Source organism: Phyllobates terribilis, unplaced genomic scaffold (genome assembly GCF_046119375.1).
Source record: "Phyllobates terribilis strain yellow unplaced genomic scaffold, ASM4611937v1 Scaffold_3__8_contigs__length_932513732, whole genome shotgun sequence".
NCBI classification, from domain to species: Eukaryota; Metazoa; Chordata; class Amphibia; order Anura; family Dendrobatidae; genus Phyllobates; species Phyllobates terribilis.
In genome coordinates, this window is record NW_027362763.1 from 659,285,427 (window position 1) to 659,310,281 (window position 24,855).

The window sequence follows — 24,855 nt, forward strand, 5'->3', positions numbered from 1 at the left end:
CAATGCAGGTAAAATATAGCAATCTGGTATTCAGAGTCTCTAGTTCATCTAGCCGGGATAAAATTAATCAGATTAACCTCTTCACATGTATAGAAAACAAAACCCCGTGATAATACTGACAAGAGCAAGTGACCTATAATGTACAAAATAAAATAAAAATGTATTATGCACCTACAATAAGATAGATAAATATACCAAACAAGATATAAAAGATGCATCATATATACAAATTTGTTCAATAACTGTACAATAAACAAAACACATGGAAATGCATTATATATACAATGTACAGGCTATATTCAAAAATGCAAGGTATATCATATATTATATTTTATATTGTTATTGCTGTAGCAGAAGCAAATATGTTTATAGAAATGAATAATATTTTTATAAAAAACATTCTCGTTATTACAATATTTCTACTGTCCGTAAACAGTTACACCTCAATGTGAGATAAGCAATGGGGAGAATATGAACATTATGGTCTGACTCCATTCAATCCTTCACCTACTTTGATGGAAAATGTGAATAACTAATAACGGATGAATAATGTCCTTTCTGAGATATTTCAGACCCATCGGTTCCCTTGTATTCAGATTAAATATCCACCAAGCGTCTTTTCAGAGCGGCCCCTCTGTTTCCCCCTCTATCGCTGGTGATAAACCATTATCCCCGATGTATCACTGTGGTGTATTTCAATGAAATGCTTTGATGCTTGAGAGATTCTCTTATGAGAATTCTCATGGTTGTGTATGTTGTAGATCTGTTCCCTGATGCGAACCTTTACTTTACAGACAATGTATTGTAAGTTGCACTGGGAGCGCTCCACGACATACACAACAAAATGTGATTGGCAATTAATTGCTGAAAGTTTTTATAGGAAACTCGGCTTTGTTCTATGAATCAAAAAAATGTAATATATATACACTTCTATAATACTGCTCCTACGTACAAGAATATAATTACTATAAGGCCACATTCACACTATCAGTATTTTACATCAGTATTTGTAGCCAAAACCAGGAATGGAAAAGTATCATAGAAACTCGTCACCACTTCTGCATTTATCACCCATTCCTGGTTTTGGCTTACAAATACTGATATAAAATACTGACCAAATACTGAACGTGTGAACGTGGCCTAATGCTGACCAATATAGAAAAGCATATCAAATTCACCCGTGCCTTTATTTCTATCATGATACATTCTTTTTCGCTCTGTGATATTTTTTACATTTTGATGTTGTTTCTTTTCTGTATTTTCTCCTGTTCACATGTTGCTTTTTTCTACAGGAAGGTTTTGCAACCGAACATTTGATGACTATGCTTGCTGGCCTGATGGAGTTCCTGGGACATTTGTTAATGTTTCTTGCCCGTGGTATCTTCCCTGGGCGCACAAAGGTAAGATCCGCCAATGCTTCCTTCACGTCGGGCTGCAGACGTCTGCAACGCTGCATAGAATATCTATAGGAACGTTTCACATGTGACACAATACGGAATTTATACTTCTTCTCATACTGATTTTTTTTATACTCCAGTCACAGCTAAATCTGTGTGTGCCTTCTGCGAGGTTTGGGTGTAGCTGAGGCTGAGTATTTATCATGATGTTACAGCAGTGAAACGAAATACAGAATCTTCATGTAACTTTACTTATAAGCTGTAAAATGTTGTAAAAACATTATCCACTTTTTTTGTCAAACCCTTCTTAAATGCTTGGAACCAAAACAAATAAAGTCCGGCGGAGGAGGAACCCTTATTTCGGCATTTTTCTTAAAATCTTTTTATTCTTCAACAATTCTTAAAAGAACATCATTCCTTTTCGGACCAGGTATGGGCACTTTATGACAGTGTAGAGGACACAGCCGTCTAGGAACAGACCTAGAAGAAGACCTATACGGTTGAAACGCCTAGTCTGTTCCTAGACGGCTGTGTCCTCTACACTGTCATAAAGTGCCCAAACCTGGTCCGAAAAGGAATGATGTTCTTTTAAGAATTGTTGAAGAATAAAAAGATTTTAAGAAAAATGCCGAAATAAGGGTTCCTCCTCCGCTGGACTTTATTTGTTTTGGTTCCAATCGATTGCAGGAGGGTGTGCCTCTCTTATCTCCGTGCGCATCCTTGGCAGATGATCGGACCAAGGAGAAACTACGATCTGGGTAAACTGGCTACTATTGACTTTTTGCATGTACTTCCATGCTGTAGTCACCGCCGGCGCAGTGATGTCGGCGTCAGGTCTGCTGGTTCTCACGTGATTTTGTTATGGAGCAGCTGCTTCTTCGCTCACGTTGCCGCTCGGATGATACTTGGACGCCCGGCGGAGGTGCGAGTGCGGTAACCCATTAGCGGCCGTTGATTGACGCGAGACTTTCATGAAATGACGATGTCACGTGAGCGCTGGAGGACGTGCCGCCAACATCGACCCGAACGGCACTGCTGCAGGAGATGAGTTTGCAATTCCGCCATTTTTTTGAGGATTTTGATTTTACAGCAGGAAACATTATTCTCCAGGTCACTACGATTCCCACGATACCAAAATTGTTAATTTCTTTTTTATTATTCTAATAACTTTAAAAGATTCTGAACTTTGAAAACTAAAGTTTTGGTTTGAGTCGCCGTTCCCTGAGATCTGTAACTTGTGTGAGGGGTTGTGTTGTGTTTTTGTGGGTAAAACTGCTGTTTTTATTGATGGCATTTTGCGACATACGTTATGTTTTTTGATTGTTTTTTTCATTTTTTTGTGGGAGGTGCAGTAACAAAAAAAAAGAAAAAAAAGGCAATGCTGGGTTTTTCAAGATGGTGGCAACGGGGGGGCTTCAGTAGACCCCCAGCTGCCCTGGAAACCCATTGCGTCACAGAGTAATGGGGGGAAAAGGGCGCCCGACGGACGCTTCACTGGGATGTTGCAGTCAGATATTGACACGAAAGTTTACGTGGCTGGACAGCAGCGATCGGAGCTCGCTCTCGTCGCTGCCTTTACAGGCAGGAGCCGTCTGTACAGCACAGCTCCGGCTCCATACATCCCCACATGCCCCATGATGGTCATATACATCATGGGGTGTTCAGGTGGGAATGGTCAGATAGCGGAGCTCCATGTCCTGATGGTTGGTTACTTGTGGTTCCTGCACAGATACAGCAGGGAGGATGCACAATGTGCTGCTGAGTACTGTGTCTGCAGCTGGGATTCTGCTGAAAGCTGAGATCTGCAGCAGGAGGGAGGTCCTGTGGGCTGCAGCATGTACAGAAAACCCAGAACGGCCCCACACTGAGCCGTCCATGGGATATTCTGTACATATAGTGCTGTAGGTGATCATTGGTGACGGTAATGATTATGAGCATTGTAGTCATGATAATGGCGGAGATGATATCAATGATAACGATGCTGGTGATGATAATGACGTCGTGGTGATTCTGCACGGACATCGGTGCGATGTGAGGTCCACTAGATTAAGGACTTACTGCTATGGAGCAGAATTGAGCATGCAGCTCTGGGTGTGACTAGAGGATAAGGCCGGCTGTTAGTAAAGATCACAATATGATGTATGACACAGACAAGCAGACAGAAATATTGATGTGTAACATTTGGGAGGGTCCGGTGGCGCTCGTAGCCTCGGATGAATGCGCCCGCGATACTTCTATATAAAGCTTGGCATTTACGGGGCTGTGACAGTGAGGAGTACGGGGAGGATTTATCCGCCATCCCATCCCCCTCAAGACGCCGCCACATCAGGGATGTGAGAAGCCGACCGCTGCTGCAATCCGCCAGGATGAGGGACGCGGAAACTATCAGCCGGTGATTGACGGCCGCGGAGCAGCGAACGCCGCAGAATCTGCACCGACACCGAGAAATGATACCGCCATCACAGCAGCAGTATCACATGGGTCAGCTTAGATACACGGATCAGCAAGCAGTATCACACAGGATTAGATACGCAGTTCAGCAGACAGTATCACACCGGAGAGGATTAGATACACGGCTCAGCAGACAGTATCACACCGGAGAGGATTAGATACACGGCTCAGCAGACAGTATCACACAGGAGAGGATTAGATACACGGCTCAGCAGACAGTATCACACAGGATAGGATTAGATACACGGCTCAGCAGACAGTATCACACAGGACAGGATTAGATACACTGCTCAGCAGACAGTATCACACCGGAGAGGATTAGATACACAGCTCAGCAGACAGTATCACACCGGAGAGGATTAGATACACGGCTCAGCAGACAGTATCACACAGGAGAGGATTAGATACACAGCTCAGCAGACAGTATCACACCGGAGAGGATTAGATACACGGCTCAGCAGACAGTATCACACCGGAGAGGATTAGATACACAGCTCAGCAGACAGTATCACACAGGATAGGATTAGATACACGGCTCAGCAGACAGTATCACACAGGATAGGATTAGATACACGGCTCAGCAGACAGTATCACACAGGACAGGATTAGATACACAGCTCAGCAGACAGTATCACACCGGAGAGGATTAGATACACAGCTCAGCAGACAGTATCACACCGGAGAGGATTAGATACACGGCTCAGCAGACAGTATCACACAGGAGAGGATTAGATACACAGCTCAGCAGACAGTATCACACCGGAGAGGATTAGATACACGGCTCAGCAGACAGTATCACACCGGAGAGGATTAGATACACAGCTCAGCAGACAGTATCACACCGGAGAGGATTAGATACACGGCTCAGCAGACAGTATCACACAGGAGAGGATTAGATACACAGCTCAGCAGACAGTATCACACCGGAGAGGATTAGATACACGGCTCAGCAGACAGTATCACACAGGATGGGATTAGATACACGGCTCAGCAGACTGTATCACACCGGAGAGGATTAGATACACGGATCAGCAGACTGTATCACACCGGATAGGATTAGATACACGGCTCAGCAGACTGTATCACACAGGAGAGGATTAGATACACAGCTCAGCAGACAGTATCACACCGGAGAGGATTAGATACACGGCTCAGCAGACTGTATCACACAGGAGAGGATTAGATACACGCTCAGCAGACAGTATCACACAGGAGAGGATTAGATACACAGCTCAGCAGACAGTATCACACCGGAGAGGATTAGATACACGGCTCAGCAGACAGTATCACACAGGAGAGGATTAGATACACGGCTCAGCAGACAGTATCACACAGGAGAGGATTAGATACACGGCTCAGCAGACTGTATCACACAGGAGAGGATTAGATACACGGCTCAGCAGACAGTATCACACCGGAGAGGATTAGATACACGGCTCAGCAGACAGTATCACACCGGAGAGGATTAGATACACAGCTCAGCAGACAGTATCACACCGGAGAGGATTAGATACACGGCTCAGCAGACAGTATCACACAGGAGAGGATTAGATACACAGCTCAGCAGACAGTATCACACCGGAGAGGATTAGATACACGGCTCAGCAGACAGTATCACACCGGAGAGGATTAGATACACAGCTCAGCAGACAGTATCACACCGGAGAGGATTAGATACACGGCTCAGCAGACAGTATCACACAGGAGAGGATTAGATACACAGCTCAGCAGACAGTATCACACCGGAGAGGATTAGATACACGGCTCAGCAGACAGTATCACACAGGATGGGATTAGATACACGGCTCAGCAGACTGTATCACACCGGAGAGGATTAGATACACGGCTCAGCAGACTGTATCACACCGGATAGGATTAGATACACGGCTCAGCAGACTGTATCACACAGGAGAGGATTAGATACACAGCTCAGCAGACAGTATCACACCGGAGAGGATTAGATACACGGCTCAGCAGACTGTATCACACAGGAGAGGATTAGATACACGCTCAGCAGACAGTATCACACAGGAGAGGATTAGATACACAGCTCAGCAGACAGTATCACACCGGAGAGGATTAGATACACGGCTCAGCAGACAGTATCACACAGGAGAGGATTAGATACACGGCTCAGCAGACAGTATCACACAGGAGAGGATTAGATACACGGCTCAGCAGACTGTATCACACAGGAGAGGATTAGATACACGGCTCAGCAGACAGTATCACACCGGAGAGGATTAGATACACGGCTCAGCAGACTGTATCACACCGGAGAGGATTAGATACACGGCTCAGCAGACTGTATCACACAGGAGAGGATTAGATACACGGCTCAGCAGACTGTATCACACCGGAGAGGATTAGATACACGGCTCAGCAGACTGTATCACACCGGATAGGATTAGATACACGGCTCAGCAGACTGTATCACACAGGAGAGGATTAGATACACAGCTCAGCAGACAGTATCACACCGGAGAGGATTAGATACACGGCTCAGCAGACTGTATCACACCGGATAGGATTAGATACACGGCTCAGCAGACTGTATCACACAGGAGAGGATTAGATACACGCTCAGCAGACAGTATCACACAGGAGAGGATTAGATACACAGCTCAGCAGACAGTATCACACCGGAGAGGATTAGATACACGGCTCAGCAGACAGTATCACACAGGAGAGGATTAGATACACGGCTCAGCAGACAGTATCACACAGGATAGGATTAGATACACGGCTCAGCAGACAGTATCACACAGGAGAGGATTAGATACACAGCTCAGCAGACAGTATCACACCGGAGAGGATTAGATACACGGCTCAGCAGACAGTATCATACAGGAGAGGATTAGATACACGGCTCAGCAGACAGTATCACACAGGAGAGGATTAGATACACGGCTCAGCAGACAGTATCACACAGGAGAGGATTAGATACACGGCTCAGCAGACAGTATCACACAGGAGAGGATTAGATACACAGCTCAGCAGACAGTATCACACATGATAAGATTAGATACACGGCTCAGCAGACTGTATCACACATGATAGGATTAGATACACGGCTCAGCAGACAGTATCACACAGGAGAGGATTAGATACATGGCTCAGCAGCCAGTATCACACAGGAGAGGATTAGATACACGGCTCAGCAGACTGTATCACACAGGAGAGGATTAGATACACAGCTCAGCAGACAGTATCACACCGGAGAGGATTAGATACACGGCTCAGCAGACAGTATCACACAGGAGAGGATTAGATACACGGCTCAGCAGCCAGTATCACACAGGAGAGGATTAGATACACAGCTCAGCAGACAGTATCACACAGGAGAGGATCAGATACACGGCTCATCAGACAGTATCACACAGGATAGGATTAGATACACAGCTCAGCAGACAGTATCACACAGGATAGGGTTAGATACACGGCTCAGCAGACAGTATCACACAGGATAGGATTAGATACACGGCTCAGCAGACAGTATCACACAGGATAGGATTAGATACACAGCTCAGCAGACAGTATCACACAGGATAGGGTTAGATACACGGCTCAGCAGACAGTATCACACAGGATAGGATTAGATACACAGCTCAGCAGACAGTATCACACAGGAGAGGATTAGATACACGGCTCAGCAGACAGTATCACACAGGAGAGGATTAGATACACGGCTCAGCAGACAGTATCACACAGGAGAGGATTAGATACACAGCTCAGCAGACAGTATCACACAGGATAGGATTAGATACACAGCTCAGCAGACAGTATCACACAGGATAGGGTTAGATACACAGCTCAGCAGACAGTATCACACAGGATAGGGTTAGATACACGGCTCAGCAGACAGTATCACACAGGATAGGATTAGATACACAGCTCAGCAGACAGTATCACACAGGATAGGGTTAGATACACGGCTCAGCAGACAGTATCACACAGGATAGGATTAGATACACGGCTCAGCAGACAGTATCACACAGGATAGGATTAGATACACGGCTCAGCAGACAGTATCACACAGGATGGGATTAGATACACTGCTCAGCAGACAGTATCACACAGGAGAGGATTAGATACACGGCTCAGCAGACAGTATCACACAGGAGAGGATTAGATACACGGCTCAGCAGACAGTATCACACAGGATAGGATTAGATACACAGCTCAGCAGACAGTATCACACAGGATGGGATTAGATACACTGCTCAGCAGACAGTATCACACAGGAGAGGATTAGATACACGGCTCAGCAGACAGTATCACACAGGATAGGATTAGATACACAGCTCAGCAGACAGTATCACACAGGATAGGATTAGATACACAGCTCAGCAGACAGTATCATACAGGATAGGATTAGATACACGGCTCAGCAGACAGTATCACACAGGATAGGATTAGATACACAGCTCAGCAGACAGTATCATACAGGATAGGATTAGATACACGGCTCAGCAGACAGTATCACACAGGATAGGGTTAGATACACGGCTCAGCAGACAGTATCACACAGGATAGGATTAGATACACGGCTCAGCAGACAGTATCACACAGGAGAGGATTAGATACACAGCTCAGCAGACAGTATCACACAGGATAGGATTAGATACAGGGCTCAGCACACAGTATCACACAGGATAGGATTAGATACACAGCTCAGCAGACAGTATCACACAGGATAGGATTAGATACACGGCTCAGCAGACAGTATCACACAGGATTGGGTTAGATACACGGCTCAGCAGACAGTATCACACAGGGTAGGATTAGATACACGGCTCAGCAGACAGTATCACACAGGATAGGATTAGATACACAGCTCAGCAGTCAGTATCACACAGGAGAGGATTAGATACAGGGCTCAGCACACAGTATCACACAGGATAGGATTAGATACACAGCTCAGCAGACAGTATCACACAGGAGAGGATTAGATACACAGCTCAGCAGTCAGTATCACACAGGAGAGGATTAGATACAGGGCTCAGCACACAGTATCACACAGGATAGGATTAGATACACAGCTCAGCAGACAGTATCACACAGGATAGGATTAGATACACGGCTCAGCAGACAGTATCACACAGGATAGGGTTAGATACACGGCTCAGCAGACAGTATCACACAGGGTAGGATTAGATACACGGCTCAGCAGACAGTATCACACAGGGTAGGATTAGATACACAGCTCAGCAGACAGTATCACACCGGAGAGGATTAGATACACGGCTCAGCAGACAGTATCACACAGGAGAGGATTAGATACACAGCTCAGCAGACAGTATCACACAGGAAAGGATTAGATACACAGCTCAGCAGTCAGTATCACATATGATAGGATTAGATACACGGCTCAGCAGACAGTATCACACAGGAGAGGATTAGATACACAGCTCAGCAGTCAGTATCACACAGGAGAGGATTAGATACAGGGCTCAGCACACAGTATCACACAGGATAGGATTAGATACACGGCTCAGCAGACAGTATCATACAGTATAGAATTAGATGCACAGCTCAGCAGACAGTATCACATATGATAGGATTAGATACACCACACTGTCCGTTGAGACTAGGGAAGAGTGGACACGTAGAACTTCGGGTTCATTGGGTTCTGTCGAACTTTAGTCCAAAGTTCAGTTCGGGTACCAGAACTTTAACCGAACTTCAACCAGAACCCGAACCCCATTGAAAACAATGGGGACCCAAACTTTCAGCTGCAAAATTCTTGCTCTCTCTCTTCCCTTGGAACTCCGAACATTGCAACGGATTTCGGGGAAAAGTCCATGTTCAGCGTTTAGCAGCAGACATTAACTGTCCGGTACAAACACCAAACTTTTAAGTTCGAGTTCGCTCATCTCTACATATAAGTCCATGGCGACCAGAACTTTAGTGCTGTAAAAAGGCTGTAAAATGGTGGTAGTATAGCTAGGGGGCTGAAAAAGGAAGCAAAATGGGGTAAGAGTAGGACAATTGCCCTGCAAACAAATGTGGATAGGGAAATTACTTAAAATAACATAGAATAAAAAACAATAATCTTGAACCAGGAGGCAAAAGGTCCAAGCTGGGGAGTGGAGCAGCGGCTTGCGCGTGTAGTTTACTGTATTTGTTAATAAATAAAAAAAAAAATGAAAAAATAGTTTGGGATCCCCCCTATTTTTAATAACCAGCCAAGGTAAAGCAGATAGCTGAGACTGGTCTTATTATGCTAGGAAGAGGCCAATAACCATGGACCTTCCCAGCCTATTAATATCAGCCCCCAGCTGTCTGCTTTGCCTTTGCTGGTTATTGACAATGGGGGAACCCCCCAAAAAATGACGTAGGGTCCCCCCTATTTTTAGTAACCAAATAAGGCAAAGTAGACAGCTGGGGGCTGATATTAATAGATTGGGAAGGTCCATGGATATTGGCCTCTTCTTAGCATGACAAGGCCAGCCCTCAGCCACTCCAGAAATAGCGCTTGGCCTTGGCTCTTCCCGATTGCCCTGGTGCGGTGGCAATCGGGATAATGGGGTTGTGGGGCTGATGTCAGCTGTGTAATGTCTGCTGACATCAAACTCACGGGTTAGTAATGGAGAGCTGAAGTGCTGGACGCCGCAGGTAGACAGGTAGCTGAGGTTCTGGAAGCTGCAGGCAGACAGGAGACGTCCTGGAGACCGCAGACAGGGAACTGTGCACAGACAAACTAACAGTCTTAGGGCATGTGCGCATGTTCAGTATTTGAAGCAGAAATTTCTGCAATGTTTCTGCATATCCTTGGCTGGAAAAACGCTGCGGAAAACCCTCTTGTCTGACACTTTTTTTATGCTTTTTTGAAGTGTTTTTGTACATCAATGAATGCTTTTTAGAGCTAAATAAAGTTATTTGGTGGAACATTGCTTTAACCCTTGGATTACCATCAGAACTGGGGTGAGTATATTGGTTAATTTAAATGATTAAAGAATGTGTCTGTTGTATTTCAAATAAAGTGTTTACTCTGTGTCTATGTGTTTATTTAACTCTTTACTTTATTTTAATTAGGTTTGGTGATGAAAGGGTCTGATTGACAACTTGTCATCACCAAACTAAAGAGCTAGGTGTCAGCTAATCCCATTCACCCAATCTTCATTAGCATTTCCATTCATGTAATTTCTGGGGCAGCTGTGAGCTGCTATTTTTAGCCTAGGAAGGTGCCATTAGGCAAACATGGTCCCTGGCTATTATTAACAACTCACAGCTGTTTCGTCAGCTGCTACGTCCCCCCGATCAGCACTCAGCAGCGCTTTGGATGCAGCGTGTTTTTGCTGCGTCCAAAATGCGGTGTTCTAATGCTGCACTTTTGTTGTCGGTACACGTGAATCCACCGCATATAATGACACTTCAATCGGTCAAAATCTGCAGCGGAGACTAGCGTGTCCGCTACAGAAATTGACATGCTGCTGGTGAGTTTGGGTACGTGGCCACGATCAGGACCCGCTGCATGTTTGAAGATGTGTATTTATAAGTAGAACACAATGTAACTCAAGAGAAGGAAACAAAGAATTGGGCTGAAGTTGGGTCATTGGTTCTATTTTCACACTAATTATGGGACGATAGAATGATGTTTCCACTACAATCCACAAGGATCGCTAATTACTAAAACTTTAGAGTCAGAGATTAAAAAATGATTCAGAAACATTGAAGTCCTGGGCATTAAGAGTTAACAGAAATCCAGCAGAATTATGAATTCAGCTCTGGATTGGAGCCTAAGACAGTGTATGAGTTACAGGTGTTGTCTCATCCTCTTAGAGGGAACCGGTCAGGCAGTTCATGCACAGGGAGCAGGAATCACCGCCTGCCTGGCCGCATGACTGCAGCAGGTATATTATTCTCTGCTGTCTCTCGCTTTATGAACAGCAGCAGATGAAACCTGAATCTTGGTTGAGTTTTATAATTAGGCAGAATCTATAAATCCCGCGGTGCGGACGCGCCTTCACGGACGGCGGTTTGTTGTTTTTGTAATTGTCTCTGGTCCGCAGAGTCGGTTATTGGGCTTTTTACGAGGAGACGAGACTTTATAATGTCCTTTTTTTGTGTTGCATGAGAACATTATATGAAGCGTTTGGTGCAAATAAATCTCCGAGACCAATAAAATAAAATCAAAGAAACGTCTCCTCCCTGCGCCCTGCGACTGCGCAGAGACGCTCTAACTTTCCTAAAGGGCACCTGCTCCATGACAGGGGTCGTCTCGTGTTCATAAAGGATTAACATTGTAAAGTGTTTGTAAAAGCAGAAATCATTGTACTTTACCGTTTATTAAAAATCCTCTCCCTTCTCAAGAACGGAGGATTTTTTTATTCTTTAGTTTGCCGCCCATTGCTGATGTTACTGGCCACCTCTGCCTTGGAGTACAAGCCACGAGGATCGGAGGGTGGCCGTATGCCCACCGCCTCTCTGCCAGCCCCCCTGAGTGCGGAGGTGGAATGCCTTGGTTGGGTCCTGTGAAGGGTCTGTCCCTTCCCTTAGTGGCAGGGCAGGATTTCCATAGCATGGTCTTGATTTGGACCCCCCTGCCCTGATTGCTGGGGTGGAGGGGTGCGGAGAGGTCCCCCGGGTGGCTTGGCAGCATGCTCCCCACACTTGTCCTGATGACCTGAGGTGGAGAAGAGCGGAGGTTCCTCAAGTGGCCGGGCAGGAGTTTTAAGAGATTGGCCTCTCTTGCTGCTCCTGCTGCAAAAAGTCCTGAGGTTCTTAAGATTAGAGGGATTTTTAGTTGTATAGTTAACACTTCGCTGCCCAAGTTCCCCACTTGCAAGCTGTTTACTGAACAAGTTTGAGAGCGCTGCTCTAAAGCTGGCAGGATTGCTGGACCCAGATACCTCCAGAGCCCCATCCCTGGACTAGCAGCATTGGAGAGTGCCTAAACCGTTGTTTGCCTGAACTGCCAATCATCAGGAGCGCACCGCCCGCCAGCACGCAGGAGGCTGAGAGGCAGAGGAGTGCTGCACTCCTGAAGAACAAGCATGAGAACAACCCTTCAATATTAATCCCATCCCATAAATATAAATAATAATGCTGCACTAAGAATCTCATTTGCACCCACTAATCAATCCCTTAAATTGCAAACCAGGGTCCTGAAGGAAAGCTTTCCCCATAGCCGCCTCTTTATGAATCAAATATTATTGCAGGTATGTTCCATAAAAACAGTATTCATTAAGCCTTTCTGTGTGTACATGAGGAATAAAACTATGTCTGGACATTATATGACTTTTATCTGGCACTTTTCACCAGTTTTCCCTCTGCAGACTCTACCTGTTTCAGTTGTCTCTGAGCCAGTGAGTGGAGACAAGCTGCTATTATGTCTCCAACACAATGCACACACAGGCATGAGGGATTCCTGCTCTCCTTTCTCTATATAACACATTTTCTGAAGCAGGAGCAACATTATAGAGCTATAGAGAAGATATTATAGCAGTAAGTACTGTAACAGTGTAGCTGTGAATCCAGCTCTGGGATGAGCTGGATTTACCAGGAAGCAGCAACATGGATGACATTGTACAACAGCACTGAGCAGTGTAGCTGTGAATTCAGCTCTGGGATGAAATAAGCACTTACTAGGAAGCAGCAGCGTTGACGACATTGTACAGCAGTGCTGAGCAGTGTAGCTGTGACTTCAGCCCTGGGGTAAGAAAAACACTTTTTCATTTATTTATTTATTTTACTCACTTACATAGCGCTATTAATTCCACAGCGCTTTACAGACATTATGGGCACTGCACCCTTTGGGGCTCACAATCTACATTCCCTATCAGTCTTTGGAATGTGGGAGGAAACCGGAGAACCTGGAGGAAATCCACGCAAACATGGGGAGAACATACAAACTCCTTGCAGATGTTTTCCTTGGTGGGATTTGAACCCAGGACCCCAGCACTACAAGGCTGCAGTGCTAACCACTGAGCTACCATGCTTCCCCACTTAAAGGGAAACTGATTGCTATTTAATCTGAGACCTGTCTGATATAGGTCTGAGAGACTGATTCCAGTCATGTGTCACTTACCGGGCTGCTTGTTTCAATAAAATCAGAGTTTTATCAGCATGAGATCACTAGAGGACTATTTGTCTTGTGCCATGTAGTCCTCTTACTCTGTGTAACCCAGCCCACATCACTGATCAGCAGCTTTCTGTCAATATACAATGTACACAGAGCTGTCAATCAATGGTGGGGTTATATACAGCTCAGCATCCAGAAAACTGTTAAATCTGCCGCAGAGAAAACTGTGATTTTATCTAAACTGCACCAAGTAGCCCAGTATTTTGATACAGGAATTAGGGTCTCTGTTGCTAATTCATGCTGCCCTCACATTACAACAAAAACCTGGTAACATATTCCCTTTATTAGGAAGTAGCAGCATGCATGACACTGTACAGCATTACTGAGCAGTGTAGCTGTGAATTCAGCTCTGAATTGATATAGAACACTTTTGTATTATCGAAGTTGTTTAGTGAAATAGAGGGGTCATTTTACATTGCTCTTTGAGGGTCCCTTAATAATTGAGGGTCATTTTACATTGCCCTTAATAATTGAGGGCCAAGGGCAATTGTCCAGTTTGACGCCACTTAAAACCAACCATGATTGGATGCTGAAGACAAGGGATAGATTTATGGGCGCTCTCTAGTCAATGGAAGAGACAGAGGTCGTTAGACCTGGGACCCCCACTTCCAGAGAGATAGGCAGAGAGCTGCCATGGGGGATCAGTGGTCGCCGAGCCGCATGGTGCCACCTAATTAGCGAGTGGCTGATAATCAGACTCGGGGCTTTGTGCTTCGTTGATCTTCCCTCCGGTGTTACTGTCTTATCTTATATTCTCATTAATTAACATTTCTCGCATCGTTCATGTAGCGGCTGCTGAAAGTCATAAAATGCAGAAATAAGTAATGAAATGTAAATGAGCGCTGTCAGTCCGTGCACCGTCCCATCACGTCTCAGCCATTGTCTATGTATCTATAAAAGTTTTACAAAGTTGCAAAGACGTAAGGAGACGACTGTTCAGGGAATGAGGGGTCTCATGGAAGTAATAAATGTACAGCGCGGCCTGGGGTCTCTGGTTTAGCTGACAACCCAAGGCATATATATATCAATGTGTTCTAAGAGGTCAGACATGGACTTACAGGTCAATAGGTGGCGCTAGGGATTGCTTTGGCATTCGCTATATTGAGTGCCCGGCTGCCACTTGTAGATGGGCCTTAAAGGCAGAGAAAAAGACCCCCGTGATGAAGGGTCGCTGCTCGGGGCATAGGTCTGCTCCTGTGCAAGGTTCAGGTCACCAGTAGATTTGGACAAAAGGAACTTAGATTTTTTAGCAAGCAAACACGAAGTGAGATTGTTGTGGAAAGGCGGCTGTGCTGTCAACGGCGCGTTTGTGATGAAAGCAGCAGGCTGCACCGACACGACGGATGACTGACTGTACAAGTTATAACATCGCATGAACCATTGTCATTTATTGTGTCCCCGGGGGAAGATGACTCCTTCATTATTAAACCCTGTCAATCAAAATGAAGAGTTACAGAAGGAAAATAATAAAGATTCTATAGAAAAAATATTCATCTGACAGCATGAAAAGCCGCGTCAATGTGCTGTACACAAGTGTAAAAACATGCAAATCACAGCGTGTCACACTTATGGAAAGAGGCATCGGAAAGAAACAGAATATTAAGAAAAATATTTCCATGAATATTTTAGGCCGTTCTCCTCCACAACATAACGCAGCAAAGTTCTTTAAGCGTGGGCGGTCCTCCTCCTGAGCGGGGGAGGGTTTATGTAAATGAGGCTTTATTGTATCATGAAAGGTTCCACAACTTCTAATGTACTTTCCTGTTTGCTGTTAGTGGTTGAAAACATTCCCACTTATATATAAAGACTGACAATCCATCCTACACTAAAACTCCTCAGAGTTAAGGGTTTTCAGTAAATGTATGATTATCCCATTTACAATACAGCTTACCTGCGCTGATACTTTGTAACAAACTGTCAGGTCAGAGGAGAGGTTTGTTCAGATATTAATACAATACTGCTCCTATGTACAAGAATAGAACTACTATAATACTGCTCCTATGTACAAGAATATAACTATTATAATACTGCCCCCTATGTACAAGAATATAACTACTATAATACTGCTCCTATGTACAAGAATATAACTACTATAATACTGCCCCCTATGTACAAGAATATAACTACTATAATACTGCCCCTATGTACAAGAATATAACTACTATAATACTGCTCCCTATGTAGAAGAATATAACTACTATAATACTGCTCCTATGTACAAGAATATAACTACTATAATACTGCCCCTATATACAAGAAAATAACTACTATAATACTGCTCCCTATGCACAAGAATATAACTACTATAATACTACCCCTATGTACAAGAATATAACTACTATAATACTGCTCCTATGTACAAGATATAACTACTACAATACTGCTCCTATGTACAAGAATATAACTACTATAATACTGCCCCATGTACAAGAATATAACTACTATAATACTGCCCCATGTACAAGAATATAACTACTATAATACTGCTCCTATGTACAAGAATATATCTACTATAATACTGTCAACTATGTACAGGAATATAACTACTATAATACTGTCAACTATGTACAGGAATATAACTACTATAATACTGCTCCTATGTACAAGAATATAACTACCATAATACTGCTCCTATGTACAAGAATATAACTACTATAATACTGCTCCTATGTACAAGAATATAACTATTATAATACTGCCCCCTATGTACAAGAATATAACTACTATAATACTGCTCCTATGTACAAGAATATAACTACTATAATACTGCCCCCTATGTACAAGAATATAACTACTATAATACTGCCCCTATGTACAAGAATATAACTACTATAATACTGCTCCCTATGTAGAAGAATATAACTACTATAATACTGCTCCTATGTACAAGAATATAACTACTATAATACTGCCCCTATATACAAGAATATAACTACTATAATACTGCTCCCTATGCACAAGAATATAACTACTATAATACTACCCCTATGTACAAGAATATAACTACTATAATACTGCTCCTATGTACAAGATATAACTACTACAATACTGCTCCTATGTACAAGAATATAACTACTATAATACTGCCCCATGTACAAGAATATAACTACTATAATACTGCCCCATGTACAAGAATATAACTACTATAATACTGCTCCTATGTACAAGAATATATCTACTATAATACTGTCAACTATGTACAGGAATATAACTACTATAATACTGTCAACTATGTACAGGAATATAACTACTATAATACTGCTCCTATGTACAAGAATATAACTACCATAATACTGCTCCTATGTACAAGAATATAACTACTATAATACTGCTCCTATGTACAAGATTATAACTACTATAATACTGCTCCTATGTACAAGAATATAACTACTATAATACTGCTCCTATGTACAAGAATATAACTACTATAATACTGCTCCTATGTACAAGAATATAACTCCTATAATACAGCTCCTATGTATAAGAATATAACTACTATAATACTGCTCCTATGTACAAGAATATAACTACTATAATACTGCCCCCTATGTACAAGAATATAACTACTATAATACTGCCCCTCTGTACAAGAATATAACTACTATAATACTGCTCCTATGCACAAGAATATAACTACTATAATACAGCTCCTATGTACAAGAATATAACTACTATAATACTGCTCCTATATACAAGAATATAACTACTATAATACTGCTCCTATGTACAAGAATATAACTACTATAATACTGCTCCTATGTACAAGAATATAACTACTATAATACTGCCCCCTATGTACAAGAATATAACTACTATAATACTGCCCCTCTGTACAAGAATATAACTACTATAATACTGCTCCTATGCACAAGAATATAACTACTATAATACTGCCCCTCTGTACAAGAATATAACTACTATAATACTGCCCCCTATATACAAGAATATAACTACTATAATACTGCCCCCTATGTACAAGAATATAACTACTATAATGCTGCCCCTATGTGCAAGAATATAACTACTATAATACTGCTCCTATGTACAAGAATATAACTACTATTATACTGCTCCTATGTACAAGAATATAGCTACTATAATACTGCTCCCATGTACAAGAATATAACTACTATAATACTGCCCCCTATGTACAAGAATATAACTACTATAATACTGCCCCCTATATACAAGAATATAACTACTATAATACTGCCCCTATGTACAAGAATATAACTACTATTATACTGCTATGTACAAGAATATAACTACTATAATACTATCCCTATGTACAAGAATATAACTACTATAATACTACCCCCTATATACAAGAATATAACTACTATAATACTGCCCCTATGTACAAGAATATAACTACTATTATACTGCTCCTATGTACAAGAATATAACTACTATAATACTATCCCTATGTACAAGAATATAACTACTATAATACTGCCCCCTATATACAAGAATATAACTACTATAATACTGCTACTATGTAAAGGACTATAACTACTATAGTACTGCCCCTATGTACAGGAATATAACTACTATAATACTGCCCCTATGTGCAAGAATATAACTACTATAATACTGCCCCTATGTACAGGAATATAACTACTATAATACTGCTCATATGTACCTAAATATAACTTCTATAATACTGCTACTATGTAAAGGACTATAACTACTATAATACTGCTCCTATGTACAAGAATATAGCTACTATAATACTGCTCCTATGTACAAGAATATAACTACTATAATACTGCCCCTATGTATAAGAATATAACTACTATAATACTGCCCCCTATATACAAGAATATAACTACTATAATACTGCCCCCTATTTACAAGAATATAACTACTATAATGCTGCCCCTACGTGCAAGAATATAACTATTATAATATTGACCCCTATGTACAAGAATATAACTACTATAATACTGCCCCCTATGTACAAGAATATAACTACTATAACACTGCCCCCTATGTACGAGAATATAACTACTATAATACTGCCCCCTATGTACAAGAATATAACTACTATAATACTGCCCCCTATGTACAAGAATATAACTACTATAATACTGCCCCTATGTACAAGAATATCTATATATATAATTGTCTTATCCCGTCTGTCTGTCTGTCTGTCTGTCCAGGAAATCCCGCGTCACTCATTGGTCCGGCAGCGGCCAATCAGCGCCGGGGGATTTCTAAAAAAAGATGGCGGCCGTTAGCGGCTCATCTGCGGAACGGAGATGCAGCCGGGAGATGAGGTCCGCGAGGCGCTCATCTCCCGGCCGGTATCAGCGGAAGGACCGCCGGCGCCGCTGACCTCCATGCGGAAGGGAGGACCGGGGAGCGGCGCTGCGGGTCGGGATACTTCTCCTGCGAGCGCCCGCTCATGTCCCGGGTTCTCGCAGCGGAAGTAGCCGCACAGGCAGCGCCGCTCCCCGGTCCTCACCAAGACGATTCGATGATTGGTCGCGGTCTTCGGACCCGACCAATCACTGATCTTAGCGCAAAACTTAAACACCGCTGTGCTGATTGGTCGCCGACGCTGCCCGCGACCAATCACCGATTTGGGCGCCAAATTTAAATATCGGCCGCGACCAATCACCACAGTGGTGTTTAAATGTGGAGCCAAGATCGGTGATTGGTCGCGGCCGATATTTAAATTTGGCGCCCAAACCGGTGATTGGTCGCGGCCGATATTTAAATTTGGCGCCCAAATCGGTGATTGGTCGCAGTCAGCTTCCGCGACCAATCAGCACAATAGTGTTTAACTTTGGCGCCAAGATCAGTCAGTGGTCGCGGGCCAAGACAGCGACCAATCATCGATTTGTGCGGCACTTTTAAATAGCGTCAATTGGATGTCAGCACCGTTGCCTGTGCGGATACTTCCACTGCGAGAACTCGGGACATGAGCGGGCGCTCGCAGCAGAAGTATCCCGACCCGCAGCGCTGTTCCCCGGTCCTCCCTTGACACCCTAGCCGCTGATGTCCCCACAGTATCCGCATGGTGTTACAAAGGTCCGGACATTTGTGTTAAAAATCGCTGATTGGTCGCTGGCGCTGCCCGCGACCAATCACCGATTTGAGGGCCAAATTTAAATATCGGCCGCGACCAATCAGCACAGCGGTGTTTAAATGTGGAGCCAAGATCGGTGATTGGTCGCGGCCGATATTTAAATTTGGCGCCCCAAATCAGTCAGCAGTATTGGCGCCAAATTTAAACACCGCTCTGCTGATTGGCCGCGACCAATCACCGATCTTGCCGCCACATTTAAACACTGCTGTGCTGATTGGACGCGGACGCCGGACGTGTCCAATCAGCGAGATTGGCGCCAAATTTAAACAACGCTCTGATCATTGGTTGCGGACTCCAGCCGCGACCAATCAACGAGATTGGCGCCAAATTTAAACCTCACTCTGCTGATTGGTCGCAACCACCGGCCGCGACCAATCTGCGTTTTTTGTGCCAAATTTAAACACCGCTCTGCTGATTGGTCGCGGTCGCCGGCCTCGACCCATCAGCATTATTGGTGCCAAATTTAAACCCTGCTCTGCTGATTGGTCGCGGCTCCAGCCGCGAACAATCAGCGAGATTGGCGCCAAATTTAAACACCGCTCTGCTGATTGGTCGCGGTTGTCGGCCGTGACCAATCAGCAGTATTGGCGCCAAATTTAAACCTCACTCTGCTGATTGGTCGCAACCACCGGCCGCGACCAATCTGCGCTTTTTGTGCCAAATTTAAACACCGCTCTGCTGATTGGTCGCGGCCGGCGACCAATCAGCGATTTTGGCGCCAAATTTAAACCCCGCTCTGCTGATTGGTCGCGGTCGGCGGCCGCGACCAGTCAGCAGTATTGGCGCCAAATTTAAACACCGCTCTGCTGATTGGTCGCGACTAATCAGCGATTTTGGTGCCAAATTTAAACACGCTCTCCAGTCCTCACTAACACGGCTCGCTGATTGGTCGCGGCCGCCGCCGGCGACCAATCATCGATATTGCCGCCAAATTTAAACACCGCTTTGCTGATTGGTCGCGGTTGCCGAACGCGACCAATCAGCGATTTTGGCGCCAAATTTAAACACAGCTCTGCTGATTGCACCCGGTCGGCCGCATACCTATTCTAGAATACCCGATGCATTAGAATTGGGCCACCATCTAGTAACTACTATAATACTGCCCCTATGTACAAGAATATAACTACTATAATACTGCTCCTATGTACAAGAATATAACTACTATAATACTGCTCCTATGTACAAGAATATAACTACTATAATACTGCCCCCTATATACAAGAATATAACTACTATAATACTGCTCCTATGTACAAGAATATAACTACTATAATACTGCTCCTATGTACAAGAATATAACTACTATAATACTGCTCCTATGTACAAGAATATAACTATTATAATACTGCTCCTATGTACAAGAATATAACTACTATAATACTGCCCCCTATATACAAGAATATAACTACTATAATACTGCTCCTATGTACAAGAATATAACTACTATAATACTGCTCCTATGTACAAGAATATAACTACTATAATACTGCCCCCTATATACAAGAATATAACTACTATAATACTGCTCCTATGTACAAGAATATAACTACTATAATACTGCTCCTATGTACAAGAATATAACTACTATAATACTGCTCCTATGTACAAGAATATAACTACTATAATACTGCCCCCTATGTACAAGAATATAACTATTATAATTCTGCTCCTGTGTACAAGAATATAACTACTATAATACTGCCCCCTATATACAAGAATATAACTACTATAATACTGCTCCTATGTACAAGAATATAACTACTATAATATTGCTCCTATGTACAAGAATATAACTACTATAATACCGCTCCTATGTACAAGAATATAACTATTATAATACTGCTCCTATGTACAAGAATATAACTACTATAATACTGCCTCTTATGTACAAGAATATAACTACTATAATACTGCTCCTATGTACAAGAATATAACTACTATAATACTGCTCCTATGTTCAAGAATATAACTACTATAATACTGCCCCTATGTACAAGAATATAACTACTATAATACTGCTCCTGTATGCAAGAATATAACTACTATAATACTGCCCCCTATGTACAAGAATACAACTACTATAATAAAGCCCCAGTTCCAGCTGCCAAGAAACAGCCCCAAAGCACAATGCTGCCCCCACCATGCCTCACTGTGGGGATGGTGATCTTCTGGTCATGCGCAGTGTTGGATTTGCACTTTTGGAATTATGGCCACAAAGTTCAACCTTGGTCTTATCAGACATAGCACGTTTCCCACATGCTGATGGCAAACGTGATGGAGGTTTGTGATTTAAGATAAGGAGGTCGTTGTCCCATGCAGGACAGAACCAATCAGAAATTCCTGCAGCTCCTTTAATGTTGCTGTCGGCCTCATGTCAGCCTCCCAGACCAATTTAGCTCTTTTGTTTTTATCACTTTGTCCAGTTCTCGGTAATGTCACTGGTGGCATTTAAGCCTCTTCTTGGTGGCGTCTTCACAGTGTCCATGATAGATATAATGCCAATTAAATGTTTTTGTACCTTCTCCTGACTCTGACAACTTTCCACAATGACATCCTTTGCTGTGTTGTCAGCTGTTTACGGACCAGAAAATGTCAGGAAAATCCTCCTAGAACAGTGACACTTTCTCTAGGGTTAATCCGAATCGCTGTAAATGACGGCGGCCGAGAGCTGACTGCTATGTAACATGAGGGTAAATGAGATTGGCTGATTTTGATCACAACCAATTAGAAGGTGTTCACACTTATGCAACCACAATATTTTAATTTTGTTATTTTTTTCTCCTCTCAAAATGATTTCAGCTTGTTTCTCAACAGATTTGTACAGATGATGAGCGACATTAAAGAGGGAAAAGTTCTGAAATGATTCTTGTTTGTAGGATTTCTTTTTATATGACAAAATATGCCATTTTACCGGGGTGTGCAGACTTTTTATATGCCCTGTATGTAAGCACTATAAGGCAGTATATTATAGATGCTAGATTACTTTGTTTTGTGTGTAGTTAAAGGTTATTCTATGTAAGCACTATATGGTAGTGTTAAGGCGGGCCTTTCACTAATTCTGTTCACATCATGGAGTAATGTCTGCAGAGCTCAGTAAAACATAGTTTTAATTTTTTAATTTCTCCTCTCCATTGTTTAGGTTATCATTTGTTACAGATTAACTGGGCACTACCAGAGATTTGTCTCTGGGGGCGTGTACTTCCTCCCCCCACATGAGGTCGACCAATCATAAGCAGGTAGGGTCATGCAGGGGTGAAAAGAACACGCCCCCTCTGCTCGCTGCAGCTCCTGTGTAGAGAGATACAGCAGAGCTGAGATATATATCATTACAAACACTTACAGATCTCATCTTACAGTGCTGTCAGCTCTCACCCTCCCCCCACACTAATTGCCATGAGATGGGATGTGGAAGTCTTTGTATTGAAACATAGCTCAGCCCTGCTGTATCTGTAACAGTCTTCTAGTAAGTGTTTTATCCCACTCCAGTGCAGGATTAATAGCAAAACTGCTCAAAACTATTGTATAATGTCCTTTATCCTGTTGCTGTGTTCTGGTAAGTATTTTATTCCACTCCAGAGCTGAATTCACACCCACACTACTCAGTACTGGTGTATAAATTCCTCCATGTTGCTACTTTCTAGTAAGTATTTTATTTCCTCCCAGAGCTGGATTCACGTGCACACTACTCAGTACTGGTGTATAATTTCCTCCATGCTGCTGCTTTCTAGTAAGTATTCCATGCAGAGCTGGATTCACACCCACACTACTCAGTACTGGTGTATAAATTCCTCCATGCTGCTGCTTTTTAGTAAGTATTTTATTTCCTCCCAGAGCTGGATTCACATGCACACTACTCAGTACATCTGTATCATTTTATGCTTCCGCTGCCGTTTCTGAGCCTGTAATACATAAAGACAGGAGAGCAGAACTCCTTTATGTCTGTGTGTAGTAATTAAGAGACATCATAACAGCTCGTCTCCACCCAATAGCTAAGAGACAGCTGAAAATTGGAGATAGAGTCTACAGAGGGGAAACAGGTGAAATATGCAGGATACAAATCACACAGTATTGAGAAGTTTGGCATTGGGCCCAGCACTCTCCAATTTCCCCCCTGGCTGGACTCTATAGGTAAGAGTAATGTTTTAGCATCATGATTAATCCATGCTCGTGTGACCAGGATAATGTAATATTCCTGACCCGTCTCCTGTGAAAGCGAATTTATCGCTGTATTCACACGATGATTCTGTGCAGAGATAAATGACGCCATTACCGCTCGTTCTACGCCCTGACCCCGGACATTACTGCTCTATACGCTGTCATCTACATTTACTGTCTGCACACATCAGCGCATAGACAGAAGGTGAGGAGAGAAAGTTCTAGAAAAAGGGGAAAATATTTAGCAATTTCTCCACAATGTACAAAGAACAGCACTGCACAGTTGTGGCCAAAAGTTTCTGAGACTGACACAAGTTTTTCTTTTTCACATTTTGCCTCTTCAGTGTTTTTCGCTCTTTTAGTCGGCTGTTTCTATGGTTACTGATGGACAATTATAAACATTCCACAAGTTGTTACACTTTTATTGACAAATCTGTGAAGTTTCTGTAAATAAATATTCCCAGTGCTGCCCCTTATTCTCCAGACTTGCGCCCCTTATTTTCCAGACTTGTGCCCCTTATTCTCCAGACTTGTGCCCCTTATTCTCCAAACTTCTGCCCTTTATTCTCCAACACTTCTGTCCCTTATTCTCCAAACTCCTGCCCCTTATTCACCACACTCCTGCCCCTTATTCACCACACTCCTGCCCCTTATTCTCCACACTCCTGCCC

At 43.2% G+C, this 24,855-nt stretch overlaps 1 protein-coding gene across 1 annotated transcript in view; it reads left to right on the top strand.

Annotated features, from left to right (window-relative positions):
* The first annotated feature begins 305 nt into the window (after positions 1–305).
* Positions 306–24,855, top strand: part of GLP1R (glucagon like peptide 1 receptor) — a 347,688-nt gene continuing 323,138 nt past the window's right edge. The window contains exons 1-2 of the mRNA XM_073673565.1: positions 306–312; positions 1,293–1,400. Of these exons, the coding sequence (XP_073529666.1) occupies positions 306–312; positions 1,293–1,400 (115 nt within the window). The remainder of the gene's footprint in view (positions 313–1,292; positions 1,401–24,855) is intronic.